The 21,747-nt window shown below is 40.5% G+C and overlaps 1 protein-coding gene across 4 annotated transcripts in view; it reads right to left on the reverse strand.

Annotated features, from left to right (window-relative positions):
* Window positions 1-20,115, reverse strand: part of KIF13B (kinesin family member 13B) — a 193,261-nt gene extending 173,146 nt beyond the window's left edge. For all 4 annotated transcript variants that reach the window (XM_082468815.1, XM_082468814.1, XM_082468813.1 and 1 more), the window contains exons 1-2: window positions 19,964-20,115; window positions 1,117-1,210 (exon numbers count right to left, since the gene is read on the reverse strand). In XM_082468815.1, coding sequence (XP_082324941.1) covers window positions 1,117-1,210; window positions 19,964-20,018 — 149 coding nt within the window. In that variant the 5' untranslated portion in view covers window positions 20,019-20,115. The remainder of the gene's footprint in view (window positions 1-1,116; window positions 1,211-19,963) is intronic.
* Window positions 20,116-21,747: the final 1,632 nt, after the last annotated feature.

Genomic DNA, 21,747 nt, shown 5'->3' on the forward strand with positions numbered 1-21,747 from the left:
AAATACAGGCCAAATCTCATCTGCTTTCAAGGTCTTCTGTAAACTGACTCCAACTTACGTGATTAAATTAATTTTCCCGAACTTGCTGAGAAAAACCAAATTAATCTCTTCCTTCCTCCCCACATTCACTTTCTTTACAACTTCTTGCCCTCTCTTTTGTTCATACTATCACCCAAATCCAGAACTGATGCTCAAGTATTCATCCCCAACCCCTGACAAAGAGTCCCTTCCCTCCAAGACCTTAAAATCTACTGTTAAGCTACAATTAATAATTCAAAACAATATATAATAATTAAATTAGGTAGTACAGAGTATAGCTCATGGGGCCTTAAAAGAGAGGAATCACTAAGGGCTGCAAGAATGTCTTCAGGAAGATAAGAGCACTTGAAATGAGCTCTAAGTGATAGATAGGATGAGAATTGGCAGAAGTAAAAACAACACACACTGAGGAACAACCTAAAAGCCTTCCCTTTTACCCGACTTCTTCCCGTTCACATCTTACCTAAGCCTCCAGCCAGTACCATCTCCTCAAGAAGCCTTCCTCAGTTACTTCACAATCTAACCAACGCTCTCTTCTCGGAGCTTCCAATACCATTACTGCCTACAACATGCATTCTGGCACTCAGTCATTCCATATTACAGACCTCATCTATCTGGCAGCAATATGTCTCCACATAGTAAGCATTCAATATTTGTTCAACGGGCTTCCCTGGTGGCGCAGTGGTTGAGAATCTGCCTGCCGATGCAGGGGACACGGGTTCGAACCCTGGTCTGGGAAGATCCCACATGCCGCGGAGCAACTAAGCCCATGAGCCACAACTACTGAGCCTGCGCGTCTGGAGCCTGTGCTCTGCAACAAGAGAGGCCACGATAGCTAGAGGCCCACGCACCGCGATGAAGAGTGGCCCCCGCTTGCCGCAACTAGAGAAAGCCCTCGCACAGAAACGAAGCCCCAACACAGCCATAAATAAATAAATAAGTAAGTAAGTAAATAAATAAATAAATAAATAAAAGTAAGTCCAAAAAAAAAAAAATTGTTCAACTCTCAGTTCAGCAGCCATTGTTGCTTTCCACCATTTAAAAATCCATTGATCGCAACACTGGTTCTTAACTTACCGGGCATCTCCTTTGGAAAGATTGGTATTTACAGGATTGAGAATAACCTTGTTTGCATCTACATCCACCACACATCTGGTATGCAAGTCAATTTCTGCAGATTAAAAAAAAAGAAAAAAAATTAGTCGTTTTTGAATAATTTATGTCAGAAAAAGCTTTTGACAAAAAATCCAACACTCCTTCATGATAAAAACACTCAACAAACTAGAAATAGAAGGGAACTTCCTCAACCTGATAAAGGGCATCTAAAACACCTGCAGCTAACATCACGCTTAACAGTAAAAGACTGAACGGCTTACCCTCTGGCATCAGAAATAAGACAAGGATGTCTACTACTGCAACTTCCGTTCAAAATTGGACTAGAATTTCTGGTCAGGGCAGTTAGGCAAGAAAAACTAATAAAAGGCATCCAGATTGGAAAGAAAAAATAAAACTACCTTTATTTGCACATTATATGATCTTATACATAGAAAATCTTAAAGAATCCACTAAAAACTACTAGAATGGGCTTCCCTGGTGGCGCAGTGGTTGAGAATCTGCCTGCCAATGCAGGGGACACGGGTTCGAGCCCTGGTCTGGGAAGATCCCACATGCCACGGAGCAACTGGGCCCGTGAGCCACAATTACTGAGCCTGCGCGTCTGGAGCCTGTGCTCCGCAACAAGAGAGGCCGCGATGGTGAGAGGCCCGCGCACCGCGATGAAGAGTGGTCCCCACTCGCCGCAACTAGAGAAAGCCCTCGCACAGAAACGAAGACCCAACACAGTCATAAATAAATAAATAAATAAATAAATAAATAAAAGACCCTGAATTTCTTTAAAAAAAAAAAAAAAAAAACTACTAGAATAAACAACTTCTGCAAAGTTGTAGGATACAAGATCAATATACAAGAATCAGTTGTGTTTCTATACACCAGCAATGAAAAATCCAGAAATGAAGTTAATAAAACAATTTCATTTATAATAGCATCAAAAAGATTCAAATACTTAGGTATAAATTGAAAAGAAGTGCAAAATATATACACTGAAAATTCCAAGACATTGTTGAAAGAAATTAAACATTTAAACAAACAGAAAAACAACTTATGTTCATGAATTGAAAGACTTAATTCTATTAGGATAGCAATACTCCCCCAATTGGTCTATAAATATTCAAGGCAATCCCTATTAAAATCCAAGTTAACTTTTTTTCAAAAGTTAACAAGCTGAGCCTAAAATCTATATGGAAATACACAAGACCTAGAACAGCCAAAAAAATCTAGAAGAACAAAATACAAAGACAACAACTCAACAATTTCAAACTTACTAAACAACTACAGTAATTGTGGTACTAATATAAGGATAGAAGGATAGACGTATAGATCAGTGGAACAGAGAGTGCAGAATTATACTCTCATATTTATGGCCAAATGATTTTGACGACAGTGCCAAGAAATTTAATGGAGAAAGTATAGCCTTTTCAACAAATAGTGCTGCGACAACCTCATCAAAATGAAAAATTTTGTTCTTCAAAGGACACCATCAAGAGAGTAAAAAGACAATCCACACCAAAAAACAAACAACCCAATCAAAAAATGGGCAGAAGAACTAAATAGACATTTCTCCAAAGAAGACACACAGATGGCCAAGAGGCACATGAAAAGATGCTCAACATTGCTAATTATTAGAGGAATGCAAATCAAAACTACAATGAGATATTACCTCACACCAGTCAAAACGGCCATCATCAAAAAACCTACAAACATGCTGGAGAGGGTGTGGAGAAAAGGGAACCCTCTTACATTGTTGGTGGGAATGTAAATTGATACAGCCACTATGGACAGCAGTATGGAGGTTCCTTAAAAAAACTAAAAATAGGAGACTTCCCGACGGTCCAGTGGTTAAGACTCCGTGCTTCCACTGCAGGGGGCGCAGGTTTGATCCCTGGTCAGGGAACTAAGATCCCACATGCCATGCAGTCAAAAAAAGAAAAAAAAAGCAAAAACTAAAAATAGAGCTACCATATGATCCAGCAATCCCACTCCTGGGCATATATCTGGAGAAAAACGTGGTTCGAAAGGATACATGCACCCCAATGTTCACTGCAGCACTGTTTACAACAGCCAAGATATGGAAGCAACCTAAATGTCCATCAACAGATGAATGGATAAAGAAGATGTGGTACATATATACACTGGAACATTACTCAGCCATTAAAAAGAATGAAATAATGCCATTTGCAGCAACATGGATGGAGTTGGAGATTATCATATTAAGTGAAGTCAGACAGAAAAAGACAAATAGCATATGATATCTCTTATATGCAGAATCTAAAAAAAAAATGATACAAATGAACTTATCTACAAAACAGAAACAGACTCACAGACTTAGAGAATGAATTTATGGTTACCAGGGGGAAAGGTTGGGGGGAGGGATGGGTTAGGAGTTTGGGATTGACAAGTACAAACTGCTATATTTAAATCAGATAACCAACAAGAACCTACTGTAAAAAAATAAATAATTTTTTAAAAAAGAGAAAAAAAAGAATTCTTGGGAAAAAAACAATCCACAAAATTGACAAAATATTTGTGAATCATATATCAAATAAGGAACTTGCATCAGAAAATATAAAGAACTCCTACAACTCAATAATTTTAAAAAATTCAATTTTAAAATGGGCAAAGAACTTGAACAGACATCTCTCCAAAAAAGATATAGAAATGGCCAATGAGCACAAAAGATGCTCAACATCATTAGACAATGGGGAAATGCAAATCAAAACCACAATGAGATACCACTTCACACCCACTAGCATAACTCTAACCAAAAAGATAACAACTTAAACTAATATAATGTTGTAAGTCAATTATATTTCAATTAAAAAAGAAAAAATAATAAAGTATAAATTGGATCATGTCAAAAAAAAAAAAAGGTAAGTATAAGTGAGGACATGGAAAAATTGGAACCTTCATACATTACTGGTGGGGAAGTAAAATGGTGCAGTCACTTTGGAAAATAGTCTGGCAGTTCTTCAGTGGTTAAACACAGAATTAGTACATGACCCAGAAATTCCCACTCCTAGGCATACACCCAAGAGAAACCTATGTTCATACAAAAGGTTATACATGAATGTTCATAGTAGTATTATTTGGCTACTCATAATATCTAAAAAGTGGAAACAACCCAAATGTCCATCAACTAATGAATGGATAAATGTGGTATATCCATAAAATGGAACACTATTTGGCAATTAAAAGGAATAAGGTACTGACACATACTACAACATAGATGAAGCTTGTGCTAAGTAAAAGAAGCCAGTACAAAGGACCACATATTGTATGACTTTACTTACTCCTAATGTTCTGAACAGGCAAACAGAGACAGAAAATAGACTAGTTATTGCCCAGAGCTGAGAAGTGACTGCTAGTGGGTATAGGTTTCTATTGGGGGTGATGAAGATGTACTAAAATTGTGTTGATTGTTTTCACAACTGCATGAGCACAATAAAACAACTGAATTGGGGACTTCCCTGGCGGCGCCGTGGTTAAGAATCCGCCCGCCAATGCAGGAGACACGGGTTCGAGCCCAGGTCCGGGAAGATCCCACATGCCGTGGAGCAACTAAGCCCGTGCGCCACAACTACTGAGCCTGTGCTCTAGAGCCCGCGAGCTGCAACTACTGAGCTCGTGTGCCACAACTACTGCAGCCCACGAGCCTAGAGCCTGTGCTCCGCAACAAGAGAAGCCACCGCAATGAGAAGCCCGTACACTGCAACAAAGAGTAGCCCCCGCTCCCACAACTAGAGAAAGCCCACATGCAGCAATGAAGACCCAACACAGCCAATAAATAAATAAATTTATTTTTTTTAAAAGTTTAAAAGATAAAAAACCACTGAATTGGTTGAATTATATCATACATGAACTATATCTCAATAAAGAGAAACATGGCCACATCATGTTTATGTTCTTATATTCTTCAAAATTTCTGACCCAAAGTATGAAACTGTTTCTGTTTGCCTTATCTCTATTACCCAAAGATATGCTCTAAGGAAAGAAACTGCACCACACTGGAGTCATTTTGTATTTCCCTAAGAACCTTGGCCAAATGTCAATGTCAAACTCATTATAACTTTAGAGTATCTGCACTGCCAGGAAAAATGATTTCTATTTTGTTTCCTTTAACTTATATAATTGAGACAAATGCAAACAAAAACAAAAATTTCCCTCCCCGTGCCTACCACAACTCAACCTTTCTCACATCAGTTATTCTACATTTGTTCTCAAAGATATAATCTAGAAGTACCAAAAATTTAGTGGTCTTTCTTTTAGCCAATACATTTTTCAGGCAAAGAGAAACTGAAAACATCAGAGATATGTTTTACCCAGGTGTGGAAGACTAACCTGGAAAGGGAGATGTTTCACTGTGGTCATCTAGTATGAAAGCCTATTTCTAATACTCTGTGTTTAAATCCACTCTATACTACCACAGAAATGCTGCAAGAAAGCCTCAGTCACAATGCAAAAACTTTTCAAACATGCATTTTTACTTCTTTCTTTCCTTAGGCCCAGAGCTCAAGAAAGTTTGCAATCATTGTACTTTGTTAATACTATCCCTTAATGACCTCTAACCATACTGTATTGGCTGACCCTGTGCAGTCAAATCTATACTGTACACAAATGCTTTATCAAGGCTCCAGAAACTGTACTGACTCAGAATCTCCATCTCACCACCCACCACAAAGTTAGATATTAGTTTCTTGCGAGAACGTTAGGTCTGCGCAAAGGAGCTGCATGTATAGTTCTGCGCGCAGAAGTACTCATCTAGAATGCACGCCTGCAAAGCCGTAGATCAAATATCTCCCCCGCCCCCACTAGAGTTTTGCCTTCATTTCAGATGATCTGGAATTGAAAAAGGATTCAAACATGTTCTTTCAATATTTTGTAGGCTTTTTCCCTATACTCTTCACAGCTCCTCCATCCTGCCCCTCATGACTTCATTAGACACACTAATAGTTTGAAAGCATTAAATGGCATGATTAAGGAACCAATCCCTGGAAAATCCTATATAATTCAAAGAATCACCTAATAACTAATATATCCAACCTAAACTCATTTTGTCCTAAAGAGTACAACACTTACAAATGTCCCTACATTTAACACCCAGTGGAGGTGGCCTTCAAAATATAAACAACTATCTTCACTTCTTTATTAGCTCAGTTTTTATTACCAAACAAAATTCCCACCCCAACGCTGTTAAAAGAAGGCTTTTCACAAGACTGTTTAGAATATGGGTGGAACATCTAGGACACACACTCAAGCAAATAAGAGCAGTGAGATTTGAGGAGAGTCTAAGGGTCAGATATATGAAAAGCATTTTATCACCAAATGCCACCAATGCTTGAATGAAATTATACTGCTACAAAATTCTAAATATGACACTTTCTCCATGGAAAACTTCTTGCTCTATACTGCTCAGAAAGCAAAGCTGTGATTAAATATTAATTGATTAAATAGCAATACCAAATTTAGGCCTTAAATTTAAGGCAAATTTTAAAAAGAAAAAAAAAAATTTTAACACCTACCAAAAATCCAAAACATAAACATCTTCCTCTTAGTTTGGAACAATACTTAGATTAAAAAGATAAAGACCCAGCTGCTATGCACTACCTTTGCAAAAATAGCATTAAAGTACACCCATGTTCATAGCAGTATTCACAATAGCTAAAAGGTGGAAGCAACCCAACTTTCCATCAATGGATGAACGGATAAACAGAATCTGGTATATATATTCAATGGAAGATTATTCAACCTTAAAAAAAGAATGAAATTCTGCTAAAACATGGATGAACCTTGAAGACATTATGCTAAGTAAAATGAACCAGTCCCAAAGGATAAGTTTTGTAGGATTCCACTTATGTGAGACACCTAGAGTAGTCAAACTCATAGAGATAAAAAGTATAATGGTAGCTGCCAGGGGCTGGGTTAAAGGAGTTAGTATCTCATAGGCATGGAGTTTCAGTTCTGCAACATAAAAAAGTTCTAGAGATGGATGGTGGTGATGGTTGTACAACAATGTGAACGTACCTAATGCCACTGAACTGTACCCTTAAAAATGGTTTAAGATGGTAAATTTTATGTTATATCTATCTTACCACAATAAAAAATAGCACTAAATACTCATTATTATAATAAGTAACACATGGACAACAGTTTATTCTCAGTGAAGCCTAAAATTATGAGATTGGGATTTAATTAGTACTATGTCTGAAAACCAATAAAAAACCAGAGTGATCTTAGAGTTAAGTAGTGCTATAAGTTTAGATCATGACCAGTCAAGCTTTACAGTACTCTGAACCATGAATTATTTGATGTATTCATGAGTCCCTTAAAAAAGAGAGAGAGGGACTTCCCTGGTGGTGCAGTGGTTGGAAATCCACCTGCCAATACAGGGGACACAGGTTCTACCCCTAGTCCAGGAAGATGCCACATGTCGCAGAGCAACTAAGCCTGTGCACCACAACTACTGAGTCTGTGCTCTGGAGCCTGCGAGCCACAACTACTGAAGCCCACGTGCCTAGAGCCCATGCTCCACAACAAAAGAAGCCACCACAATGAGAAGCCCGCGCACCACAACAAAGAGTAGCTCCCGCTAGCTACAACTAGAGAAAGCCCGCGCACAGCAACGAAGACCCAACAAAGACCCAATGCAGCCAAAAATAAATAAATAAATAAATAAATAAATGTTAAAAAAAATAGAGAAAGAGAAAGAGAGAGAGAAAGAAAGAGAGAAAGAGAGGAAGAATGAAAGAAAGGAGGAAGGAAAGAAAGTTAATTTAGTCCACTAACATTAAAGATCCCATATTATTTCCCAAACAGGATCTTTTTCTAGGTCAAGTTCCTCAAGATGAATAAAACATCAACAGCTGACAATTCAGCTTACTCAGCCAGCAAATTAGTCACCCTGTAAAAGTGAACAATAATTTGAAACAAGTCTTTCTTCGATGCATAAATCAGCTATGGCTCTTTCTTCAATGACATCATAGTCAAAGATAGGCGGGGCGTGGGAGACTCCCTTTATATAACTCATATTCCACCTGGGGAAATGCATCATTCTCAGTGTGGACAAAATAATTCTGAGTTGCCCATTCATTAACCTGCTTTTCTAATTCTCCAGAAAATTAACAGTAATTTTCAAACGAAATCTACTACTCAGAAATATAAATGAACCTCCCTTTACCTATGTCACATTCCTAAAAAGCTATAACTTACTGTTAAATTCATGAGGGTCCATTTTTAAAAGGAAGACAGTAAATTATTTGTAAGATTCACATTTTAATTAAATTGCAAATTTTGCATGCTGTATATGGTTGGTTCTATTTTCAACTAAATTGTGTCATGTGCCTAATATTTTTACATGTCTATGCATGCTGATGATATTCATAACTCATATTTCATGTATGAAGCACTTGTTTTCCCAACTGGAATGTAGTATTCTTACTTGCAGAATAGGGAATAAGACTTATAGTTCTTTACTATACTTACAAGTTGCTTGGGACCCACTGACCCAAGGAAAAAGAAAATTATGTGATGCCACAGAGGTAAAAAGCAAATTAGTAGTTTGCTTTCTAGTAAGAGATATATAAAATATCCTAGTCACCTACTTTTATGTTTTTACCAGTGAACATGAAAATCTATTCAATAAACAAAAGATAAAATATAACTGAGTTCTAATACAGCTAAAGAAAAAACTGAGGAATGAAGGAAGATCCAAGACACGACGCCTGATGGGGGGAAGAAAGATTATAATACCAAAATAACTGAAATAATCTTATGTGGCCCAAAACATAAAATGTGTATTTTCAAGAAACCAGTCAACTTCACAGGGTTAGAAAGCAGGTATTTAAAAACTTATAAGGCAAAACCAGAATAGCCAAACCAATCTTGAAAAAGAAGAACAAAGTAGAAAGACTACACTCAACAATTTCAAACTTACTACAAAGCTACAGTAATCAAGACAGTGTGATACTAACCTAAGGACAGACGTATAAATCACTGGAATAGACTTGAGAATCCAGAAATATGCTGTCAACATTTATGGTCAACTAATTTTCAACAAGGGTGCCAAGACAATCCAATGGGGAAAGTATAGTCATTTCAACAAATGATGATGGGACAACTGGGTATTCACAAGCAAAAAGACAAAATTGGACCTCTACCTCACACCACATTCAAAAATTAACTCCAAACAGATCAAAGTCCTAAATAAATGTAAGAGCTAAAACTATAAAACTCTTAGAAGAAAACATAGGCATTAAATCCACATGACCTTGGGTTAGGCAATGGTTTCTTAGATATCAAATCAAAAGCACAAGCAACAAAAGAAAAAAACATAAATTGGACCACATCAAAATGAAAAACTTTTGTGCTTCAAAGGACACCACTGAAAGAATGAAAAGGCAACCCACAAATTCAAGACAGTATCTGCAAATCATGTATCTGTTAAGGGACTGTTACTCAGAATATACAAAGAACTCTTAGAACTCAATAATAATAAAGACAACTCAATTTTAAAAATAAGAATAGGGTTTGAATAGATATCTCCAAAAAGATATGCAAATGGCTTAATTACATGAAAAGATGCTTAATTAACATCACTAGACACTGGGGACAAGCAAATCAAAAATCATAATGAGATACCACTTCACACCCACTAGGATGGCAATAATCTGGAAACTTCATACATTGTTGGTGGAAATGTAAAATGGTGCAATAACTTTGGAAAACAATTTAGCAGTTTCTCAAGTTAGAGTTACTATATGACCCAGCGATTCCACTTCCATGTATACACATACTCAAGAGAAATGAAAATATACAATAACTTATATATAAATGTTCATTATTCATTGATAGCTTAAAAATGGAAACAAGCCAAATGCCCATCAACTGATGAATGGGCATCAAAATGCAGCATATCCACATCACAGAATATTATTCAGCTTTAAAAAGGAATGAAGTGGGCTTCCCTGGTGGCGCAGTGGTTGAGAATCTGCCTGCCAACGCAGGGGACACGGGTTCGAGCCCTGGTCTGGGAAGATCCCACATGCCACGGAGCAACTAAGCCCGTGAGCCACAACTACTGAGCCGGCGCGTCTGGAGCCTGTGCTCCGCAACAAGAGAGGCCACGATAGCTAGAGGCCCGCGCACCGTGATGAAGAGTGGTCCCCGCCTGCCACAACTAGAGAAAGCCCTCGCACGGAAACGAAGACCCAACACAGCCATACATAAATAAAATAAATTTTTTAAAAAATACGAACTTTAAAAAAAAAAAAATGGAATGAAGTATTGATTCATGCTACAACATGGATAAATCCTGAACACACTATGCCAAGGGAAAGCAGATACAAAAGTCCATATACTACATGATCCCATTTATAGTAAACGTCCAGAAAAGGCAGATCCACAGAGACAAGAAGTAGATTAGTGGCTGCCAGGGGCTGTGGGGAAAGGGGAGGGTGTGGGTGTGGATGGAGTTCGACTGCTAACGAGAGTCTTTCTCTCTTTGGGATGATAAAAATTTTCTGGAGTCGGATAGTGCTGATGGTTGCACAGCTCTGCAAACACACTAAAAGCCACTGAATTATACACTTTTGATACGTGAATTACATCTCAAAAACAGCTGAGAAGGAATGGTCCCACTGCCCTCAATGGATACAAATTATGGTCCAAGTCCTTCAACCACACTTCTAGACACTCACTACTTTGAAGATCCCAGCCAACCCAATTCTTCTTACTCTCAATTAATAACCTCACATTCTACCTCAGCTAGAAAATTAAGCACTCCAGGGCTTTCCCATTATATAATTATCCTCTTCCCTCTATACTTCAAAAATTTCCATCTCTAGGGACTTCCCTGGTGGGGCAGTGTTTAAGAATCCGCCTGCCAATGTAGGGGACACGGGTTCGATCCCTGGTCCGGGAAGATCCTACGTGCGGTGGAGGAACTAAGCCCGCACGCCACAACTACTGAAGCCCACACACCTAGAGCCCGTGCTCTGCAACAAGAGAAGCCACCGCAATGAGAAGCCCGCGCACCGCAACGAAGAGTAGCCCCTGCTCCGGCAACTAGAGAAAGCCCGTGGCCAGCAACAAAGACCCAACGCAGCCAAAAATAAATTAATTAATTAATTTTAAAAAAATTTCCCTCTCTATTGGCTATTTTTATTTATAACAAGGCTCAAACATCTCCCAGACTTTGGGGGAAAAAATGCCTGTTCCTAACTACACCTCTAGAGACCGCTCTTTACCTTTCCTTTCTATATGAAGCTTTTTTGTTTTAATTGAAGTAGAACTGATTTACAATGCTGTGTTAGTTTCAGGTGTACAGCACTGATTCAGCTATATACATACACACACACATATATATTTTTTCAGATTCTGTTCCCTTATAGGTTATTACAAAATATTGAGTATCGTTCCCTGTGCTATACAGTAGGTCCTTGTTAGTTATCCATTTTATTTATAGTAGTGTGTATATGTTAATCTCAAACTCCTAATTTATCCCTCCCCCCTTCCCCTTTGGTAACCATATGCTTGTTCTCTATGTCTGTGGGTTTATTTCTGTTTTGTAAATAAGTTCATTTGCATCTTTTTTTTTAGACTCCACGTATAAGCAATATCATATGATAGTTGTCTTTCTCTGTCTGGCTTACTTCACTTAGTATGATAATCTCTAGGTCCATCTATGTTGCTGCAAGTGGCATTATTTCATTCTTTTTATGACTGAATAACACTTCTACATGGAGCTTCTTAGACAAATACTCACGTATACACACTGCTTCCATATAGACACACACACTGATTTCTCAGCCCACTACCAACATGCCAACACCAATTCATTCATTCAGTCAAAATTATTCTTCTGCCATTTTTTGCCCTGGGCCTCCACATTACTTTCACCAGCTTTTCCTTATGCCTCTCTTCTTGGCATGTGACCTCGTCCTTCACGCATGCCTTAATTTGATGTCTTATCTTCTAAATATAATAACAACTCGCAAATCTACACGTATCTCTAGTCCCTTAGTTTCAGACTCCTGTACAACAGCTTTCTGCATCCATCCGCTTGGCTGCTCTTCAGAACCTAAAACTCAACCAGTCTGTTGCGTTTCTTCCAGGCATGCACTACATCTTAGTTGTAGGTGCAGTGCATGGCACATGATAAGCACTGACTAAATATTGTTGAATGTCCAAGAATAGAGCCCATAATTTCCCACACCTCCACCCTAAAACCTACTTCTCCCACGTTTCTGATCTCAGTTAATGACACCAGCACTCGTTCACTCAGTTATCTAAACCAGAAGCTTTGCAGTCTTCCTATATTTCCCAAATCTCAGTTGCTTTCATACCACCTTGACAAGTTCTTGCTGGGTGTGTCTAGACTGCAAGGCCAGAAATGCTCTTTACCCCACCCACCTCTCAGGAATGCGTTTGCAGCCAGCAACCCTCAGGACAAAGAGCAGGCCTGCTCACCATGTAAAAGCAATCGAGTCCCCCAGCTCAGCGCTCCTCAGATGCAACCCAACCCACTGCTTGCACAGCATCCATCTGGACCCCTCCATGTCACCCCTGTGGGATCTGCAGGCAAAGGGAACCGCTCCTGCCACCTGCTGCGCCATAAATCCTCTGACCCAAAAGTCCTGTGTCTTCCTCCAGCACTCATGAAACAGAAACAAGCTAATGTATTAGCCTGTGAGCAAGATAAAGACACAGCTTAATTTATCTTCCTAAAGCATCACTGTTAAGTGCCACTGCTCTATTCAAAAACCTATACATTTGCGACAACACGGATGGACCTAGAGGGTGTTGTGCTAGGCGAAGTAAATCAGACAAACACCACCATATGATTTCACTTATATGTGGAATATAAAAAAAAAAAAAAGAACAAACAAAACAAAACTTACAGACACAGAGGACAGACTGGTAGTTACAGAGCGGAGGGGGTTAGGGGTGGCGAATGGGTGAAGGGGGTTAATTGTTTGGTAACTGGACTTGTTACCGTGGTGATCACTTTTTAGAGTTACCTTGTACACCTGAAACTAATATACTGCTCCATACCAATTTTACCTAAAAAAAAAAAAAAACTATAGCGACTGCACTCCTCCAACTCTGTCCGAGACCCTTCTGAATCTGCCTGTACCTCACCCCTCTTCACACCCCTCTGCTCCCCACAAACCTCTCGACTTCAGTGAGGCCACCTTCCATCACTCTTCTCATCCCCCACTACCTATATTCTTCCAGCTTTTCCAAGAAAGAAACAGAATTTCAGGGCTGGGGCTCTGAAGTTGAACTGCCCAGGTTCCAATCCCCAGTTTCTCCACTTGATAGTTATGTGATTTGGGGCAAGTGGCTAAGCTTGTCCAAGTTCCCATTTTCTCATCCGTAAAATGAGTTATAAATTTTTCCTAGCATTTTTGTGAGGATTAACCTAAAATAATCTAGTTCAGTGCTTGCGACCATGTCGATGCACAGCAACCTCTCTTTAACTGTTAATTACACAGATACTGTCTCCTTCCTGCTGTCTGAATTTTTACAGCTAACTTCCTCACTGTTCTTGCTTAATTCCTACATCCATGTTTTGCTAAGTCCAACAACTCATCTTGTGAACCCCACCTGCCATGCCTTCCTGTCAATTGCCTTCAACCCATTCCTCATCATTCTCAAGCCCCACTCCCATTTCATTAATTCATAAGGCACTGCCATCGTTGCTTTGTGTACTATACTCATAACTGATTCACCTGTGTATCTCTTACTACCAACAAGACAGTGAGCTCTTTTGGTCAAAGGTCATGACTTACGCTTCTCATATATCCTGCACATCTTTGAAAATTACACAAGCTCAGGAATGCAATGTCCCTCTAAAGATCATCATGTCCAATATAGTAGTAAAAGCACAGGTTTTAATGGCAAAACAGGTGAAATTCGGGCTCCAAAATACTGGTTTTGTAATTCTGGGAAAGTTACTTAACCTCTCTGAGAGTCTGTTAAAAAGAAATTCTATAACTACCTTGCAAAGTTTTGTTTGAAGAATAATGTATAAACAGGAATGAACTCTGTAGCTCACAAACAGAAAGCTCTCAAAAAGCAGCTATTAATTTTTTCTTCAATCAACACATGTTAAATTGAATAGGCGAATTCATTACTACCAGCTTTTAAAGATACCTACAGCTTCTGAGAGCTAAAGCCCAGGACCAATTAAGTCATGGATTTCGTGTCCCATACACCAGTTAGTTTCACACACTTCCCTAATGACTACACTGCTTCTCTCAACCAAGCTTTTTTAAGAATATGCTTTGTTGAACACAAGGGGAAGCTGATCAGCAAGCATAGAGATCAATAACGAACCCATTTCCCTCACTAAACAGCTCAATCCATCTGCTTAACCAGTGTTTTTGCCAGTGGTTTCTTCCATCTTCAGAACTTAAGAAATGGAAAAGTTGACGTTAGTCATTGTTTTATGGGGGGGGGGGGGTGGTGAAAGTAATGCCAATTCAAACAAGTTTTGATTTGATTTGATAAACTTGTACTTTCTTCTCCAAAAGCCTCTGGCCCTATATGTATAAATCCCATTTTTCAGTCACGGAGTTGACAGCAGAAACAAAAGAATGTTGTGATAGATGTGTGTCTCATCCTCCATTAGCATCTCGAGCAGATGCTAACAAAACAAGCATCTTCTGTTTCAGAAAATATGTCAGAAATTTCCATCCACAGTCATCCCTAACTCCAACACCAGTTATCTGAGAAGGCTTAAGAATCACCAGTGGGCTCAGGGTCAAAGACTCCTTCCTGTTTCAAACAGATTCTCCCACCCAACCCTGCACCTTGATTCCCAAGGATCACCTGTTTTCCTCACTGACGGCCAGGGTCTTCCAAGCTTCTTCCTACTTCCTCAGTTTCACCTGTCTTTTGATTCACGACTGCTCACTTGGTTTTCACTGGTCTCCTTACTCTTCCCATTCACATGGCTTCATTTCCACCACACACTTGTTTTCTAGCTATGCCCTGAATCAAGTTACCTACCCAGGCTTTCAATCTTGCCCTGAGATCTGGCAGTCTTTCTCATCATGCTTATGTCCAAGACCCACACGAAGTTCTCAAAAGCTAAACAGAGCACATGGACCAGCCACCCTGAAGCCAGACTTCTGGGCCCCCTGCAACTTCGCCTGACCTTCCTAATCTCATCCTTCTCCAGTCAACCTCACGGAACACTCCTCCCTGTGTTAGCACAGGCTAATCTCATCTCTGTGCCTAAACTTGCCTGGCTCATTCCTGTCCCCAAGCCTTTGCTCTCAGGCCATACTTCCTTCTCAAAGAACCAAATCCCCACCCTTCCCACCAGGCACCATAAGCTTCCTCTCTCCACAGCGAAAGAAGCCTCCCCTAATCACCAGGTTTCCCGGGATCCTTCACTCTAAATTCCTACATCTCCCTATCACTCACCTGGTACTTTTAATAACTAGCAATCTGCTGAAGGTGTTTACCTTTTAACCTTATCTTTTCATGTGACGGTCATTTCCTTATGAGCACAAACCATAAAGTGCACTTTTAAAAACTGAATACTATAATACTAGACAACACAAAGAGAAAGTTTTTAGGAAATAAAATTCCCCCAACAAGATCAGTCTCATTTTTTCATGTTTCTTTCTAGCCCTTGCCCATTCCTGTTTACGTTTTTAACATAGTAATAATCATAATAGTAGATTCAACCATATAGTTACACATACTGTTTTACATTCTGCTTTTTCTAACATAAAAAAGTCTTCCTCGTTAAATGGTTTTGATTTTCATTTTTAACGTCTATATCTTATCCACTGAGATACTAGACTGTGATTCACTTAAGCACTGACTTCTTTTCCTAGTTAGACATTACGTTATTCTTTGTGTCTTTCACTGTGTTGATTCTTCTCCGTGATTTTCACTGCATCAAGTACTGAAAAATGCAAAGCAAACCCTTGAGAAATACCTGTTAAAATAAATTTATTGTCCATGCTTCCTAACACCTGAAATAACCCATTTCACTGTTTTTTCTCTCTAATTTCTAATGTAATTTCTGGTTTCATCACCTTAGGCTAGGTAGACAGCAAAGATATTTCCCAAACACTTTTTATATAGATTTATTTATTTTGATAGTTAATCTCATACATATTTAAACACGGGAAGCCCCTTGAGGGAAGGCAATAAGATCCCACACTAAGATAAGGTAGACACCTGGCAGGCGTTCAATAAATATTAAATATTTTTTAAGCCATCTGAAGTTATAAAATATCGAATTCCTGAACAGGAGAGTGTCGCTGATCTAACTAGTGCCATCAATTATGCTTGTAAAACTTTCGGCTCATTTAATCATTTCACTGGTTAATAATGTATGAATGGGTGTTCCTTACAGTATACAGAACACCACCAAGTCACCTGGTGACCTGTACAGGTCTGAGAGATGACAAACAAACAGAACTGCAAATAGAACTCCCAGATCTCATGACAAAACAAGCTTAACCTCTTTTACTTTAGCTGTTTAAGTTCATACTTCAAATGAAGAAAAGCAAAAATAAAAGTTGTAGTATTAAAACTATGTAAAATTACATATGCATGTAAGTACGGAACTGGAATGAAAATAAGAAAATGAGTGTGAATTGTTAAGGTGGAAGAATGTCAGAGACATTTTCCTTTTTATTTTTTGTTTTCTTAGTATAATGTTAAAATGTATAACAAGAAAAATATTCCCGACAAAAGCATATTCATTAGTCATTACAATAGCAATTACAATTGCTATTACTGAAGTAGGGCCTAATGCTGAATGTTCAAATAACTAAGTTTCCCAAGCCCACATGTAATTTAGCAAAAGAGACTGAAACACTCTTAACTCCATGATAAATGTTAAATAATAAACCAATTATCTACCTTAACACCTAAGCACAGTCAGATACTGAATCACATGAAGAACTTAATAGTACACTAGAAGCTTCTTGCAAATTTCAGATTTTCCTCAACAAGTAGCTAATGTGATTCCAACTATCCGTCTTTAGAGTAAAACTACATCATCCCAGGAACCCATTCTCATCTCATTCTCATTTGTGAAGAGTGATTTCTGAGGTTGCTTCCTGCACTAACCTGCTAAGGGAGAAACAATTATGACTAAAAGTTTACTATTCATCAGAATTGTATACTATTACTTAATCCATTAATTTTCCCGGAAGTAATAATTGGTCACAGTAATAATTTTTTCAAAATTACTGGAAAGGGATATGACTTTGTTTTAGCCTTTTTAAGCAAACTCTACACAGCAGTGTAAAAATCACTGGCTTTAGAATTCCACTCCATTGTATTCCACAAGAACCTCTAGATTTATGTAAATGACTACTTTATGACAAAATAAAAATAGAACCACTTTTAATTATCTGTAGTAATCACTAAAAAAAAAAGTCCATGTGCATTCAGGAAATGTAAGGCTAGGTAAGAGACGGCACTAAATGAATCAGAAGGCAGTATACCACAAACAACGCGCTTCTACTTATAGGGTAATGGATCTATGCATAAACCTTAATTTTAAAATGAGTTCAGCCAAAGGGACAACTAACATCTTTTCCAAAGCTAAAAGTATTATTCCACGTACCCCTTGAACCTCTGATACTGACAATTATTACAATCTAGTCAATGACAATTTATAAGTAAAAAGGATAGTGCTTGCCCTGGAAAACTGAAACTCAAGGTCGGGGGAGGGGGAAGAGGAAAGAATTTTAATTATCCGAGATAGGTCTTTGGTGGTGGTGGGTTAGCTGCCTCTTTTTAGCACTGACATTTCCCAAGCTTTTCGTGAATAGGAAATTTTTTAAATGTGCCGAAATCACCCTTTCAGAATCAAATCCCAGCTAAGTTGTGTTTTCTGTTGGTTGGTGTTTTGTTTTGTTTTTCTTAAATCACTGTGATGGTAATAAAGTTGAAGTGAACTGAAATAAAGCTGCCTGAACACTCGAGGACCAGAAGCTTTCGGAAACTGTCAGAGTTCACCTAAGTTCTTTCATTTTGTCAGAGCAGGGAATTAATGAGGCAAAGGTTGAAGACCCAAAACGTGAACTCGTTGAGAACTTAAAGTAATTAAGTTCTTAGGGAAAATTCTTGTGTCATCTTGACAGCCTTAAGCCGAGCAGGGACAGGAGGAATCGCCAACTTAAAAAAAAAAAAAAAAAACTTGCAAGAGGACAAACCTAGAAAGCATATGTCACCTGTTGATCTGTGTATCTCAATGTATACCAAAGACAGCAAAGACAACTAGAAAGCAACTCAATTTCTACACAGACTTAAACAACACAACTACAGGGTTTCCCTGGTGCCGCAGTGGTTAAGAATCCGCCTGCCAAGGCAGGGGACACGGGTTCGAGCCCTGGTCCAGGAAGATCCCACATGCTGCGGAGCAACTAAGCCCGTGCGCCACAACTACTGAGCCTGCGCTCTAGAGTCCGCGAGCCACAACTACTGAGCCTGCGCTCTAGAGCCCGCGAGCCACAACTATGGAAGTCCACGGGCCTAGAGCCTGTGCTCCACAACAAGAGAAGCCACCGCAATGAGAAGCCCGCGCACGGCAACGAAGAGTAGCTCCCGCTCACCGCAACTAGAGAAAGCCCGCTCGCGGCAACGAAGACCCAACGCAGCCAAAAATAAATATAATAAAATAAATAAATAAACAACACAACTACAAACAAAGAAGTTGCGAAAGTGACTGAGAAAATGATTGTGGTACTTACACGAATGATTCGCATTAGTTAAGAGCCTTCTCAGCTGAAAAGTCATTTCCTGGGACTATAATGATCCCACTAGTATCACCTGGTATATATAGGAGGTGTTTCCAATATATCTCACTTAAAGTAACTTGCCCCGTCACGCTGCTAGTTAAGCATTAAAGCCAAGACCCGGCCCACCTCCTCTGACTTGAGTCAGGTTTTCTCCATTACATTTGACTGTCTAAAGAGGATTTAAAATGTACTGTTTATCTGCTTTCTCTACCCTCCCTGCAGAATTGAGAGAATGTCTGAAAGATACAATTTCACAAGAATCTTGGCACCTAATCTATTTATTGTTGAGAGATGACGAATATGACTTCAAGCAAAAACAAAACTTTCTCAACAGTCAAGAAAAAGCGGGGGGTCGGGGGAGAGCAACTCCTCTACCCAAGTTCAATCAAAGGATTTACAAGTCTTCATGACAGTCCAGGTTAAAGGAATATAAAGTGAAAAGCCAAGAGGAAGGACTTTTGCACTAGACTGCTTTCTCACGAGTAACCCCAACTCCCTGCCCTTCTTCCTGCCACGGGCCACAGGAGTGCGGGGTCGGGGCGCCTGGGCCACCGACGTGGGGCCTGGGGGTCCCCGGCTGTCCCGGGCCAGGCCGGAGGGTGAGGACCCCAGGGCGGGGGCCGCGCTGACAGCTGGCGGGCCGAGAGCGGGGGCGCCGCGAGGCGCGGGACCAGGGGCCGGGTGGGGAAGGAGGAAGCGAGCCAGGGGCGCGGGCGCCCTCCTAGAAGGGCAAGGAGACAGGAGGGCAAAAGGGCGGCGGGGCGGGCGCGCCGGCGGAAGGGGCAGCGGGCCGGGACATGGGGCCCGCGGCGCCCCGGGACGCGGTGCGGGCCAGGGGAGGGGCGTCCCGAGCAGGCGGGGCGGGCACGGGAGACGAGGTTTCGGGGTGCGCGGGCCGCCCCCCCCCCGCCCGGACACGGACTCCAGGGGCGGGACCGGCCGGACCCCACACGGCGGCCGCGGCCAAGGGAAGGGCGCGCCAGGCACCTGCCGCCTCCGCCGCGGCGGCCCCGGGCGCGCTCGGCTCTCACCTCTTCGGTTCATGGGCCGGATCCGGACGGCCACTTTCACTTTGGAGTCTCCCATCCTGCCGCCGCCGAGGCTCTCGCTCGGCTTCCGTCTGCCGCGGCCACCGGGCAACTCTTCGGGGCTGACCGGGCGGGAGGGGGCTACGGGCGAGAGGGGCGGGGCAGGGGCGGGGCCTGTGGAGGGGCGGGGCCGGCTCGGGACTCCCGGCGGCGCCCCCGCTGCATGACGGGACTTGTAGTCCCCGTAGGTGGTCGCGGGCAGGGCGGCAGAGGTCCGGCGCGCTTCCCTCTCTGGAGTTTGTAAATACCCCTCTGTTTCTACACAATTCTTACTTACCCTTGCAGTTAGTACTGAGACGTAAGCTGTCGATGAGCTGATATCTCACCTGAAGACAAACAGTTGAATAGATGGCACTGGAGACCTTGCGACCTCTTTCATACTCATTTCCTGCCAATCTTAGTGTTTGATCTCTGGCTCAAATTATTTCCTCTGCCTGGATTGCCCTCCCGGCCATGTTTGCTGAAATCAGCCTTCAAGACAAGTCAAAATTCACCTCTTCTGGAGGTCTTCATAAATCCACAGGTTACCCTATACCAACCCACCCCCTACCCCCCTTCCAGTCAAGACCTTGGGCTCTGGCATCAATCTGGGTTCAAACGCGCCCTTAGCACTTTCTAACTGTGACCAAGGCAAGTGATTTGACCACTCTATGCTTGTCTTTTCATATGTAAATGAAATGCCTACTTTATGGGATTGTTGTGAGGTCTAGTGAGTTAATGTAGGTAAAGCTCTTAAAACTCCCAGACACATAAGTGCGCAATAAAAGTCATTATTTTTGCTCTGTTATAGCATTTATGCTGCAACTATTTATGTCTCTCCTATTTTGTATTTTTAAAACCATATCTTATACATGTAGCCTAGCCTGTAGTAGAGACCCAGTAAACATTTATTGCATGAATGAATCAATGACTCAGTGAAGCCACACTAAAATGTGCTATTTGTTAAGCCCTAGCAGAAGTGCTAATTGGTGGCCTGTGGGCAAGATCTGGCCTGCAAACATGTTCTGTTTGGCCCAACGTTATTGGCCAATGCATGAAAACTGGGAGATTTTTACATGCAATGCTGGGCCTACATTACATATTGGGAATATCAATAGGAAATGAGTAGCAGTGGCCACTTTTATAAGAGGCAGTTCCGCTTGGAGATGTTTAAATGATAGAACAGAACTCAGAACAATTTTACAGATGAGTAAATACAGAAAGCTGGCAAGACTTGCCCTTTTACCAACCATCCTATTGTTGATAGAGCTTCAATACAAACAGAGTTGTCCAACAGGTTAAAAACACATTTAAGAGACTATATAGCACAGGGAACTATATTCAATATCCTGAGATAAACCATAATGGAAAAGAATATAAAAAAGAATGTATATATGTATGTGTGTGTGTATATATATATATATACACATATATATATACATATGTATATATGTATAACTGAATCACTTTGCTGTACTGCAGAAATTAACATGACATGAAATGAGCCAGACACAAAAAAAGCAAGCCCTGTATGATTGCACTTATATGAGGTACCTAGAATAGTGAAATTCAGAGACAGAAAGTAGAATGATGGTTGCCAGGGGCTGGGAAGAAGGGGAAAAGGGAGTTAGTGTTTAATGAATACAGAGTTTCTGTTTGGGAAGATTAGAAAAGTTCTGGAGGTGGATGGTAGTGATAGTTGCACGACAACGTGAATGTACTTTATGCCACTGAACTGCACACCTGCA

Source organism: Balaenoptera physalus, assembly GCF_965194825.1.
Source record: "Balaenoptera physalus genome assembly, chromosome: 7".
NCBI classification, from domain to species: domain Eukaryota; kingdom Metazoa; phylum Chordata; class Mammalia; order Artiodactyla; family Balaenopteridae; genus Balaenoptera; species Balaenoptera physalus.